Source organism: Anopheles merus, chromosome 2L (assembly GCF_017562075.2).
Source record: "Anopheles merus strain MAF chromosome 2L, AmerM5.1, whole genome shotgun sequence".
NCBI lineage: Eukaryota > Metazoa > Arthropoda > Insecta > Diptera > Culicidae > Anopheles > Anopheles merus.
In genome coordinates, this window is record NC_054083.1 from 42355179 (window position 1) to 42368268 (window position 13090).

The following is a 13090-nucleotide window of genomic DNA, read 5'->3' on the forward strand; positions in this document are numbered from 1 at the left end:
AAACAACTCTGCGCTCCATAGCAGACGGTACTGCCATGAGGCGCAAAGTGGTGTTTTGCGGAGAAGCGGAGCCATTTTGGCGCTACGATGAATGCTGCGTGAACAGCTGAGAGGAGAGAAATGAAAGCTGTGATTCCTCTATTCCTGGTAGATTGCTGGACTCTCAGCAGAAGAGTTAACATTTAGAGCGAAATATCCAGCGCAGGTTTGGAGCTAAATATCCACTTTATTGTACCTTGTGTTGTGCTCGGAAACCGACGTTGAGTGTTGTTGATTTTGTAGTTAAAAGGAAATAATAACCAAACATCTTTCTTCACCATATTCGACGGGGGAAAATATAAAGGTAAGCCCTTCAAGAGTTACGCAGGCCCTTACTGGCTGTAGCAAAATTTGGCTTCGAACAACAAATAATACAGGAATTAGCCCCTTTTGGCCTTGTTTCAGCGTGACGGAAACCATGTACATCGCTAGTAAAGTGTGAGGAAGAGCAATTATTTCAAAAGTATAAACGATCCGTGTGTCTGCAATGTACATCTCGTTCGGCGCTGGCAACCGTGGTACGTACGTGAGCTTTGCGTCACTTTTGTTACCTTTGGGTGTTGGTTTTGGTTGGTAAAATGTTTGCCGTATAGCCAGAAAATGGACATAAGAAGAACGAACAACGATTTATTGGTTTTGCGTGTTTTGTGTATTAAAAAAAATAATAATAGGTGCACTTCTCTCATTATAGCCCCGATTGAGGGAAGATTTGAAGTATAGAAACGAAAAAAAAGGAATAAAATTACAAGATTTATATTTGCGATTGTTGCTAATTGCCGGTTATAAAAAAAAAAATGCAATTTTACGCGTGGTGTGAAACTGTGAACAACACATGTACTTGCTGCAAATGGTGTGTGTGTGTGTCTGTGTGTTTGTTTTTTTTTCTTTGTTGGTGAAACTAAACATAGTACACACGCTATACGCTTTCAAACCATAAACCAAAATGCACAGATACGTTGCTGCTAAAATGTAAAACACAAATCGGTAAACCAAAAATCGGTAACAAACGAGCTTTAAAAAAGGCTAGGCCCGAACGGCGTGTTCGGTGAGCCGTTCGGTTTCGGGCTGCCTGTCACACAAAGGTATACACAACCCTGAGGTGTATCGAATTGCTTTGCTTGCAGTGTGTTGTTCATCCAAAACGTGACGTGATGGGTAGGGTGTATTAGAGACGCCAAAAAGAAATATATTGGTGCGTGTTTCGTATGGTTGGTAAAATTGTTCTCAAAATTACTGTTCAAACAAGTGCTAATTGTATGATGAAATAAAGTAAAAAAAAAAAAAAACAAAAAACTTATTACATACTGAAAATATAAACAACCACAGGCCTGGTGCCACCCGAAAACCCTGGTAGCGGTTGGTCAGCCAGGTCAGCACAACAAAAAAAAAAAAAAAAACAACGTAAAACGTAGAAAAACGATTCGTTCAATCTTGGACATGTGCTTCAAAAGGGGGAGGGCGTGGGTATAAAACCGTGTGGTGTGTAAGTAATTTCGCTGTGAAAAGTTAGAGCGATGAAAAGAAAGTAAATCGTGTGTGTTTAGTGTTTGGAAACAGAATAGTGTAAGGAAGGAGAAGAACGAAAAATGTTTTGGCAAGAAAACTTAAAAACTGCTTGTTGCCATACATAAAAAACTAAACAAATAAAACCAGTGGACAACGTTTTAACAACACCTTGTTAAGTAAAGGAAATTAATGTATAAAAAAATGAGTAACGGTATGAGTTGGTAGGCTAGTTGATTTGGCTTTGTTGGGGGATGATGAAAATGAGCATGAAGTATGAGATAGACGTAGGACGGTAAGATACACGAAGTAAGAAAGACAGACTGGGACAGTGAGTGTTAAGACAGAAGAAAGAAGGAAGGATAGACTATTACAGAAACTGTGAAACACGACATAGAGCAGGAAAAGAGTGCACGTTGGAAACAGACGTAGAAAGAGGGGGGATATAAGAAAGACACACGGCACACTAATGAAACTGAACAAACTGAACTGTGCAAACACAACTAGCACACTGCGTTAGTGTACTAAGAAATCGAGAAAGATAGCGGGACACACAGAGAGATAGAGAGAGAGAGAGAGAGAGAGAGAGAGAGAGAGAGAGAGAGAGGGAAAGAGAGGAATGACATAGACAGAGTTAGTAGAAGAGACAGAATGGGGGAGAAGAGCTAGAGCAGGAGAACAGACAGACAAACAGGATTGGGAAATGAGTGATGCACAAGTAGAGAGAATGATGAACGAAAGGGTTATTTTTTTGCACTGATAGGGTGCAGATTATTGATGAATTGAGGTGTAATTTTACATTTCTTTTTTTTTTTTTTTGGTTTGTTTGTTGTTTGCTTGTTTAATGATAGGGTACCTGTGGTTAGGTTAATTTCGGTCGCCCTCTGCCTGTGACCCAGTACTCTAAATTGTGGTAGTTCTACTTCGCTGCTCATTCCGACACTACTTAGGCCGTCTTTCCAGAAGTACCGGATATCTCGCATCGTATAACCGACTGCAGACGAGCGGGCGGGGGGAGGTTGGCGGGTGAGTTTTGATTGTTAGAGAATTGGTTGTTTGTTTGTTTTATTTTTGTTTGTTTGCCGCACGAAGTGGTTTTTTGGTGTTTTTGGGTGTATATGTTGGTGTGCAAGTGTTGGTTTGTTTTGAAGTCGACCGTATTTCGACGGTTCCACGGGAGCGCCAGATGCCACACGCGAACCAGTTCGCAAAATACGTACGAGAGACGATGGTGTAATATTCATCCGTGTAGTATTGGTGTGCGTTTGTGTGTGTGTGTGTGTGTATGTGTCGATTTTTAAAACGTTTAATACGACGGCACGAATGTGAGTTTGGTTTTTCAGACGTTCACACGATTTCGGGACGGATGGATTATTCGTGGTAAAGTTTTAAGCATTTGTTGTTGTAGTGTTTTTTTTTTAAATATTAATTATCGTGCGTACATGACACGAGAAAAGAAATGAAAGAAAACGTAAGATTAATAACGATATTAGAGAAGCAACATCCTGAGGATGGGGAGCACAACATGATTCGTCCTCGCTTTCGTTCGTGTACGTGTACGTTACCCTAATTGGTGAGTAGCAGGTTAGTGTGATAGTGAACAAAAATGAAACAACGATTAGCAACATTACAAAACTGTCTCTAGTCCAGTTAGCAGACGCGGACTTTTAGCGCAGATGAACCGGTGAGTCAGGAAAGGAAGAAAAAGAAAGAAGGCTGGACGAAATAAAACAAACATGAGTGAATGTTCCTAATGCGCTGTCGGGAGCATTTGGTGAAGAGTATTCTACTATCATACGATGTTTAAAACGAGTGAAAGCGAAGAAATTCACTAACAGAATTGTAGATGATCGTTGTACTGTTTTATACGCCTGGCTGATGAAAACATTTGACGGGCAAATATTTCAGATGTTTTCCGTCGATTTCGTTACTATTATAGGTGGAAAAGAACAAGAGCTTTGAACAAGATTTTTTTTTTTAACAAGACACACTTCAAATATAAATGATAAGAACCTTTCAATAACACAAAGATATCAACAATTGCGATGCACAAAAAAAAAATAGAAATATATCATAACTGTAAAGAAAGATTTAACTGAAAATGAACTCGATGGCGCTATGGGAATGAGGTACAGACAAGCTGTAAAGGAGATAGAGACAAGGAACATTAGGAGAAACATTGGGAGAGAAAAAGATTCAGAGAGTGAGAGAGACAGAGCGAGAGTACTAAAAGCGTGAAGTTTAAGGATTTTAGAAAAGCTGCAATAAAAATGTAGAAATTTAAACTATGCAAAAACAGTTTGGTATGTTGCTGTATGAAGGGTTTCTAACACGGAGGTAATTATTGAAGAATAATGTTCTGTTAGCTGTTAGCAAAGATCCCAGTGATACTCACAAAAAAAGAGTTTTAGATTTTATAAAGATACAATTAGGTCGTATGTATTGACTTTACTTGCACTTTCTTTTCATGAAGTTTTTACTAGATTTATATTTGCCTAATTTCAAATAAGCAAATCGACATACTACAATTGTGAGCCAGTCATTAATTAGACAAAAAAAAAATGGAAACAGTTTTTAGCGGTAGCTAATTAAATCGCTCCAAGTTTGTTGATAAATGATTCAAAAGAACGTAATCATTCTTCAATGTTAGAATGAGAACAAAAAGGCAAAAAAAAGAAAACTTGCTTAGCAAAAGAGCACAAAACGTCGCGCAAGTTCGTGAATCATTGACTAGAATTGCCAAATTAGTGAAAAGTGTCTGTTAAAACAAAACAAAAAAAATGCATAACAGAACGATCCTTACCAAATGCCAAACTGGAGAGAGAGAAAAAAAGCCCCCAAAACTCCGGAAGAACCGTAACAGTGACGACGATAAATGATAAATTAAACATTGGCAGCCGAAACAGCAAAACCGATAAAAAAACGACCAAACAAATGTGTAGCAATGAAAGGGTAGAAAGAAAAAAACAGAAAAAAGTGAACAAAATGAACACCAATCCCTGACAAAGTATCGCAGATCAGATATGGCACCAACAAAAAAGTTGTGAGTGGATTGTTGGACTTCGCTTTCTTGTCCCGGCGAGGCCCTTTGGCGACTACTAGGCGACTGACTGGCCTTCGGGGTAGGGCTAGAGCGCTGGGAATGAATGGGGCAAAGGCTATAGAGAAACGATTCAGCACGAAGTAAAAACAAATGAATTAAACACAACCGGAAAGATACCGACCGGCCGACTGGGCCAGAAAAAAAAAACTGGTTGTCTCATACGCTTTGAGATGGAAAGGTTGGGATGGTTGAAAAAAAAGGTAGCGTTTCGAATTTCCATTTGCCGGACGCCAAACATTAAATAATAATAACGTGACCGTCGAGTATTCGTCGGTACCAAACTGTCGAGGGAGTTTTACTTTAGCTGTCGGTGGAAGTTTTATTTGGGAAGTAAAAAGTCCTTCCCGGGAAAACAAAGCTGGATTGTTTCTATAAGAAAAAACGTATTTTGCTGCTCATGGTAGGGCAGCAACGGATGAGAAGCAGTTTGATGGAGAGCAGCACTGCTTTGTGCTGCTGTGAGTGGTTGATCAAGTCGTGTGGATTGAAGGTGTTAGGAAAATAAAACAAGATAGAAAAACAGAAGAGATTGATAAGATAAAAAGAAGGAATGTAAGATGGTATGGGTGCTAAATGCATGCACTTTGTCGCAGTCGTTGCCGTGGAACTGATACACTCAGAGGGAAAATGTCATTTTAGGCAAAGAAAAAAATATAGGAAAATTTAAATGCTTTTAGCAACAGATAGAGAGAAAGAGAGTGGGATAATAAATGAAACAAAACTCATAGAAACAGCATATAGAAGTTAAGGTAGGTAAGAATACAGTAGCACAATAGTTCAACTAAATGTTTAACTCAAAAGATACATATCAATCAATGCTATATAAGAAATAAGTACTCGTTTATTGAATTCAATGTTTGAACTTTTTTGCCTTATTTAAGTGTGATTACAATTCAATTAAAAAAGCAACCATCCAAACAATAATTTGATCAGATCACCTGCAAAAGATGTTCGACAATGGGAGGACGAAACAGGGCGCCTTTTAAAAAGCAATACTTATCATCCACATCTCCAAACCGTCCCTGTTACTATCTTCCTTCGATCTATCAAACTTCATCTGCAGTGTCCGATTCAATTATTCCATTATTTGCAGAAGCTCCATCATGCTAGATCACTCGTTACGAGATATTCCTAGTAATGCTTCAGAGCATTGCTTCGGAGCATTGAAAAAACATACACGGACACACCCAGCGCTGCATGAAAGATCAATTCAAAACGTCCAGTAGGTGACATAATACGTTTTGCTAACATTGAACGTAAGAAAACTCGACACTGCTGCCGAGACGAGAACCGCAGCACCGTAGGAGACCGGAAATTGTCTTCGGCCCGCACCGGTTTTTTTTTCTTCGCCAGAGTCCGCCCCGTCTTTATCTTGCTGTCTGTAAATCGAACAATATAACCTGGTTCTGGGACAGGGAATCGGTCATTGTCAATACAGCTTCCCAGGGCCGAACGGGCTCTGAAAGGGAGGAAAGTTTTTCGCCCCCCCCCCCTTGGACCGTCCAATTGTTTGCCGTTTGCCTAAGATGATGGTGACACGCCGAGCACTGTGCAATCGAAAGCCAGTGGTTGTGGAAGTTTTCCCAATGCGAGCGCCTACACGCGTTGGAAGCGGGGGCATAATGACAGCTGACCAGCAAGAGCTTGGCAAAAGGTTGGATGGATGGCCATGCCAATGTCCGTGTAGTATGTTTTTTTCTCTCTTTCTATCTCTCTGTGTCTTTATGTCTAATGTTATGATATAATACATCGTCACGCTGTGGAAACGACGCTCTTCGAACGGATCGTATAACACCCGTACCAGCGTCGCAACGAGATGAGTTTGCTCAAGTTCGTTCTCGAGTTCCGTCCGTGTCCTGAATAGTTCATGTCCATTTGATGCAGACGCTGCTTGTCGATGGCGGGGGGGAAGAGGGAAAAAATGTTGTAAAACTACCGCTTCCTCCTCATCCTTCCTTCCGCACGCCCAAACCTGTGTGGATCTGGGTGTGTGTGCCTTGCGCTCGGGAATGTAAAATTGGCACCATTTCAGCACTTTGCACACAATCGGGTACGGGCCAGTGTGCGGAGTGTGTGTTGGGAAGGTAGAAGGGTAGGAAATTGCTTCGGTCCTTAGAAGAAGCTCATACAGAAACAGACCAAGAAAAAAAAAAACTGCAGAGCAAAGAGTAGGACAAACTTCAAGTATGTAGGCACCGGGCCAGCGGAGAAGTTTCGTTGTGCTGCTGGTATGGCTTTACCCAATCGTAGAAAGCTTCTCGGCCTCATCATCACCGTATCACCGTAGTGTGTCTTGAAGTGGCACACGGGCGCGGGCAACATCTGCGGTGGCTGCCGTTGGGGTAACCGTATGGTGAAACGATGCCATCGGAAAACTCCGCCACATAATGGAGCAGGCGTCAGAGGCGTCAGCTTCGCACGGGCACGAAGAAATTGATCCAACAGTGCCGGTAGCTCCCATCTTGGAACGAGGTCCCGCAGCGGAGATGGTGGCGGTGACACATCGAAGCAGCAGTTTAGCATATACGGCTGTACAGTGCGTAGCAGTAGCCCGATGACGAAGACGAATGTGTGCGGGCGCACAAATGTGTACTATGTAGGACATATTTGATCAGTCAATTATCTGTGCCCCAGTCCTCCGGGTTCCACCACGATGGGCCAGATGGAAAGCAGCTGGAAAAGGCTTCCATTTGCGTTTCCTTCCGCTTTCTCCCATCCTACCCCGCCAGGATAGTGTCTTTCTTGAATGCTTTCAATTTTCTCAAACAATTCATTCTGCCATCGTCTCGGCAATTGTGTATGTGTGTGTGTTGGTTAAGATGTATAGAGGGAGAAAAAATGTGATGCCTAGCATATTGATGTTTCTTTGCTTTTTTCCGTGTTTTTTTTTGTCCTCCGCACTCCCTTGATGTACGTTTTTTTAGTTTTCTCCCTTTGCTGAAACGACATGCTAGTCGCGTAAACGTCGTGTGTCATGTGGCTGTAGCATTATGCTGTTTTGCACAGAAAAAAAAACACTCACCATTCATTGCTTGACGTTCACCATCATTCGGGACTGGTTTGAGCCGTGTGTTTCACGATCCGAGCAAGTTTACAGACTTCCAAAATTCTGCCACAGAGAGAACGCATACAAAATCCATTGTTCTTCCAGCACAAGCACAAGCATGACAAGCTGTTTCGTTAGTTTTTGCTTGCTTGATGGAAGAAAGCAACCAAGGGGGGTTTAAAATTTCACATAGGTACTACCAGCCTGTCGTCGGCGTTATCACCACCAAGACGATCGTCTGTTACCTTGGGACGGGGAGGTGCTTTTTTTTATCTTCCTTTTTTGCTCGTAGAAGCAAAAGGGAATGCTTAAATAGAAAGTTGAAACTTCACGTCCTGTGCTGCCTTTTTCTGTTGTCTTCTTCTCCCTCCTCCAGCACCATAAAAGCCACTTCCTTTCACTTGGGTACACGTAAAATCCAACGCAGCAGGCTGTGTATGCAGCATGCAAACAACGGACAGCAGAAGGCTCCCACTAATCCTCCCATAAAACACAGACGTGGTTTTTCGCCAAACCGCAACCACAAGTAAAATGGGCGGACGGACATGATGATGTGGTGGTGTGGCAGTTTCTGTTTTCTTTCTCTTCGATTTTTTTCAACTTCAAGACGCGCGGGTGTGATAAAAGCCATCATAACGGCATCGATCTCCTTCGAAGCGTCGAAGAAGTTTGAGCGTTGTTAGAGGTCCGAAAGCGGGACGGGGGCGGGTTCCATTATTGAAGCGTGTTTTGAGTACTGATTTATGGCGATTTGTAAGACAGAGAGCGAAAGAGAGAGCAAGAGAGCGAGATAAAGAGAGTGCGAACGAGATTTGGCTGTTTTCGCAACCGGAAGTGGTTCGATTTTTTGGCTTCCGGAACGGATGCCCGGGCGTCGGCCGGGCGTCTTTTCAAAACTACAAGATGGGCCACACTGTTGGCCACTCACGGGCACTGTCGGTGAGGCAGAAGAAGATGATCGACCGAAAGTGGGCTCTGAAAAATATGGTCGATATTACACAGCGCAAAGCCTCGACGCTAGCAGAGGTCCAGATAAATAGCGAACCACGGCACAAGGGTGTGTCCTTGTGTGTGGGGCTGTGTTTGACGTGGGACAGAACATGTACAGAGCACCGGTCGGAGGCGGGGCAGTATTTCCACTTTTCCGAGCCACCTTTTGCTATCAGGTGTAGCAGGTGCAATAAACCGCAAAGTGTTTCCGGTCGTTAAGTAGGATGTTTCGAGGATAGTTTTGTTGCTGTGGATCTGTGTATGTGTCTGTTATCTCTTTTCACTGGTAGGAGGGTGGTCGACGAGCGGGAGTGTATTGAGATTTCTTGTCTTGTTTCTTCCTTTTTTATCATACAACCCAGAAGAGTTCGGGGCGGGTGGCACCGAGAAGATAAAGTCAAAGCGGCAAACGGCAAGAGTTGAAGCGTGGCAGTTAAGTGTCGGTGGGCTGGATGTCGTTCGAAGGACGACCGAAACCTTTGCCTGCTAGGAACCGGAGGCTCTAGTAGGAGCTCTCTATTTTGGGCTTTCCTGGAATCGAAGCCTGGTGGGATGTATTGAGTGACAAGCGACCTTCGGAAAGAAAACTGGTCGCAAGACTCGGGAGCCTTTACCAAGAGTCTTCCCAACCGTATCATGCCAACGTGTTGGTAAGTAACAGTCTGCTGGTTCATGTGCTATCTTTTAGAAGGTTTCATGTGGTGCAATGAAATGCTCGCAATACTACGACAGTCTGAGCGACATTTCGATCGAAGATTTGAGCTATATCTACAAACCGGACAGGGATGAGAAGATTATTCTGTTCATTTTTTGTAACAGATGTCAATACCATCTCAGCAATATGTTTCATGTAAACTTCGTGTTTGCATGCTTATTTAAAACCAGCGAAAAATATTTACAAAACGTTCAGTTCGATACCACCATCCATGTCAGTGGTCGCTAAACACATCCCGGGGTATTTGGGTACGAGCGGCACGGAAAAAGCGGTGCGGAAAAAAGCATTTGTGCGAGCCACAACAACAGCCAAGCGACAGCAGGGCTCACACACCACGGTTTCGTAGCTATTCGCAACAATTTTCTCACCCATCCATCCATCATTGTGCGGCGGCGCTAAATGTGCGATGCGTAAAGCAGCAGTGTCAGTGTCTTTTCGGCAGCTCCGTGCTGACGGCTTGCCTTTCATTGCATAGATTTGTTGCATTAGCCAAGCGATCAACTTCAGATGGTGGCTGTAGCTCACCACTGTGTGTGGATGTGTTTTGCTGTTGTTGTCACGGTTGCTTCTCCTTTTTGTCAGCCGAAGATTGATGACTTAAATCGATCGCTCCCCCGGAGGGCGGGGACAAATGCAATCAGAAAGATAACACGGTTCCGCTTGCGGATGTGAGATCGGATCGGGGAACAAAAACCTCACACGGGGAATAAACGGGAATAATGTGTGGGACCGGTAAGGTAATGTTGTGAGGTGTGCAGGCGTTTTGTCGGGAGTGGAAAGCGGAGGCACAACATTTTGCCGGAAGATTATGGAGATTGAGAAAATTAAAGTAGCTTATCGAGATTGGCTGAAGTTTGTTTCATTGGGTGACATTGTCTGTACGATGTTGAAAGGCTAAATTATATACCACACCCACAGGCATCATCTGAATTAGGCCTGGTGAGTAAGGCAATCATTGTTTATACTTTGTTTTGATAAATATCATTAAATAAAGTAATATAATTAAATAAATTGGGAATGTAGGGGTAGAGGGTGTATCTCTGGCAATTGTTTCAAATTTGCCCTTCGGAAGTGATCAGTGTTAATGCAAAAACAGCACGAAAACTACAAAGATAGCAGAGGTATGGAAAAGAAAACGAAAAGAGAAACGAAAATCAAAAGACACACTTACAAAGAGGAAGGAAACAACACACGAGAGAATTACGCGTTGTGTGTGCGATAGTATTTCACCTCGGGAGTTTGGTTTGGCTGACCAGTAATTCGAGTGTATTCATTTTTGTCGGTGTGTTTGTGTGTTTTGGAAGGTTTTCAGTAGGTAGTAATAGCAATAGTTTCATTTGTTTACAGTTTGTTGTTGTTTTTTTTTTTTGTGAGACTATACAGTCCAAGTCAACCTTCTGCGGTTGCTGTAGTAGAGAAGGCGACCGATAATTAACCGTTGAAATTTGCTGTACTTGTACTTGTACTTGCGGTAGTATGAAACATGTGAATGAAACGCACGGATGGGTAGTGGACGGCGGGACGGGGCTGGCACAGGTAATTGTACGGGAAAAGGTTGGGAGCATAGCGGATCATGGTTTGATTTTCACAAAGGGCATGAGTCGAGTGAGCGCAGTGGGAGCGACCGTGGCGGGTGGCTTAGTCGTGTGAGATGGAATGACGAAAAAGAGAGCGTGATGAGGGTGTGTGGGTGTGTGTGTGTGTATGTGTGTGGGAGCATAGAGAGTGACGATAGAGAGACAGAGAGAGAGAGAGAAAAAAGGGCTATGAGGTGAGCGTAGAGTTAGGTTGTGAGAAAATTGTTGTGGTGTTTTCTTTACGTATGCCATCGAGTTTCAAAGGACGATATCGAAAACTTTTGATAAAGAAGAGATGATCAAAAGAGGCAGAGCAAAATAAAGACTTTATTGAAGAGAGAGAGAGAGAGAAAGATAGCGATACGAAGGTTGAAAACAAAAACATCCGAAACAATAATCCTTCCTTAGGTGTAATGTGAAAAGAACAACTGAAAAATGCTGAAGGAAACAAAGAACAAAACAATGTAAACAATGTTCCTGATTGCAAAGGAGAGATTGTTACTTGTAGCTTTAGATTGGCATTGAAAGTAAAAGTAGCTTGATTGAGTGGCATCATGTCCTGAACGGTAATGCTGTTCGGCTTAACGAAAAAATAAAAAAAAAAACGAGAAAGAAACCAAAACCAAAAATTCACTTCAAACGGTGTGTTTTGTGTGTTATGGGACTAATCGAAGGTATCGTAAGGCGCAGTGTATGTTGCTGAAACAACTTTGCAACTAAACGCATGGATTCACACTGTTGTTGTTGACATTTTCCTTAAAGCAACTTGTTTTGTGGCTGCAGCACGCAAATCTTTCAATTTTCCTAGCCAATGGTGGGATACGGAAAACGCTTTAATCGAAAAAAATAAAGAACTACGCTTTATATTGGTTCACATAAAAATAACGATAAAAAAGCCAAGACCAACTAAAAATTAAAACACAGTCGAGACACAGTAGTGTCATTAAAACAAACAACGAGCAGCAACTTGACAAGAAGAGGGCTTTTGTTGGTACAAAGGAGGAACAGTGTGCAGGCAACAAACGCTGCCAAACACTGTTAAGTCGCAGCTGAAAAAGGAATAACGGGGTGAAAAATACACCCGCTCTTTTCGATGGACGACTGATGGAAGGAATGAAAGAACGATGGAGCGCGCACAGATTTCTTAAACCAAGAGGAAAAGAAAAAATACATAAGTATACATGTAAAAGGTAAGGCCAAGGAAGAAAACTATGAGCAAGAAAGTATGCAAGCTTCGAATAGTAAATTAAAACACATCTTTTTGTGAGAAAACTCGAGAAAAAGACGAGAATTGGCGAATACGGTGGCGATCGTTTACCATAAGTAGGGGGAAAAAACACTCAAACTCGAGCTGGGCAATGAGAGGAAGACAGAGAGAAGGAGAGACTCAGAAAAAAACAGAAAACTAAAGCCGTCTTTGGCATAAACGTAGGTGCTTCCTGCCTTTCGGTATGCTTTACGGGCTCCCAAAAAAAACGAAAGGGCTTGAACCGTGCAAGAAGAGCGCTGTTGGTAGTAGGCAAAAAAGGTGAAAAATATTTCGCAGCCGTATGAAATCGTACAACAGCGTGTTCCCGTGAGTTGCCCGCCTGGGATGCTGTCATAGGTAGCCGTTTTGTTGTAGCCGACAGTTTAGTTTGGCTGGTGCAGTTTGCCGCCGCGTTGCTATTGCGGCGGATCCAGCAGTTATTTGCGTGGCAGTTAGTTGGTTAGTTGGTTGTGGTGTAAAAAAAAAAAAAAAACACAACGAAAAACAATAAAACGAGGGTTGCGAATAACGGAGGGTGGGTGTCCTTGGGTGATAACGAGAGGAGGGTTGAAAAAAGATAAAATACGAAATGTTTAGCACGCAAACTTTCTGAAACAGTACGTTCCTTCCGCGGGCTAGTTTGCACGGCATCGCTCGATGGTGGTGCTTTCGGTGCGTCGTCGTGTGGACGAACCGAAAGTGTGTGTGGGTGTGGATGAGCGGAGGCCGGACAGTAGTGGAAGGATTTTCGGGTTTTCCCCCATCGATGGACCCACTGTGCTTTGCTGCATCTGGCAAATCGGCAGATGAACGAGAGATTTCGTGTCTGTCGCTCATGATCGTGCTTCAGGTACGTTTCGTTCGAAGA

General features: G+C 42.8%; 1 protein-coding gene across 10 annotated transcripts in view; it reads right to left on the reverse strand.

Moving 5' to 3' along the window:
- Positions 1-13090, reverse strand: part of LOC121593693 (gamma-aminobutyric acid receptor subunit beta) — a 73829-nt gene that overhangs the window by 19904 nt on the left and 40835 nt on the right. For 2 of the 10 annotated variants that reach the window (XM_041916278.1, XM_041916279.1), the window contains exon 7: positions 2399-2536. The exons of the other annotated variants lie outside the window; for them this stretch is intronic. In XM_041916278.1, coding sequence (XP_041772212.1) covers positions 2399-2536 — 138 coding nt within the window. The remainder of the gene's footprint in view (positions 1-2398; positions 2537-13090) is intronic. 10 annotated transcript variants of the gene reach the window in all.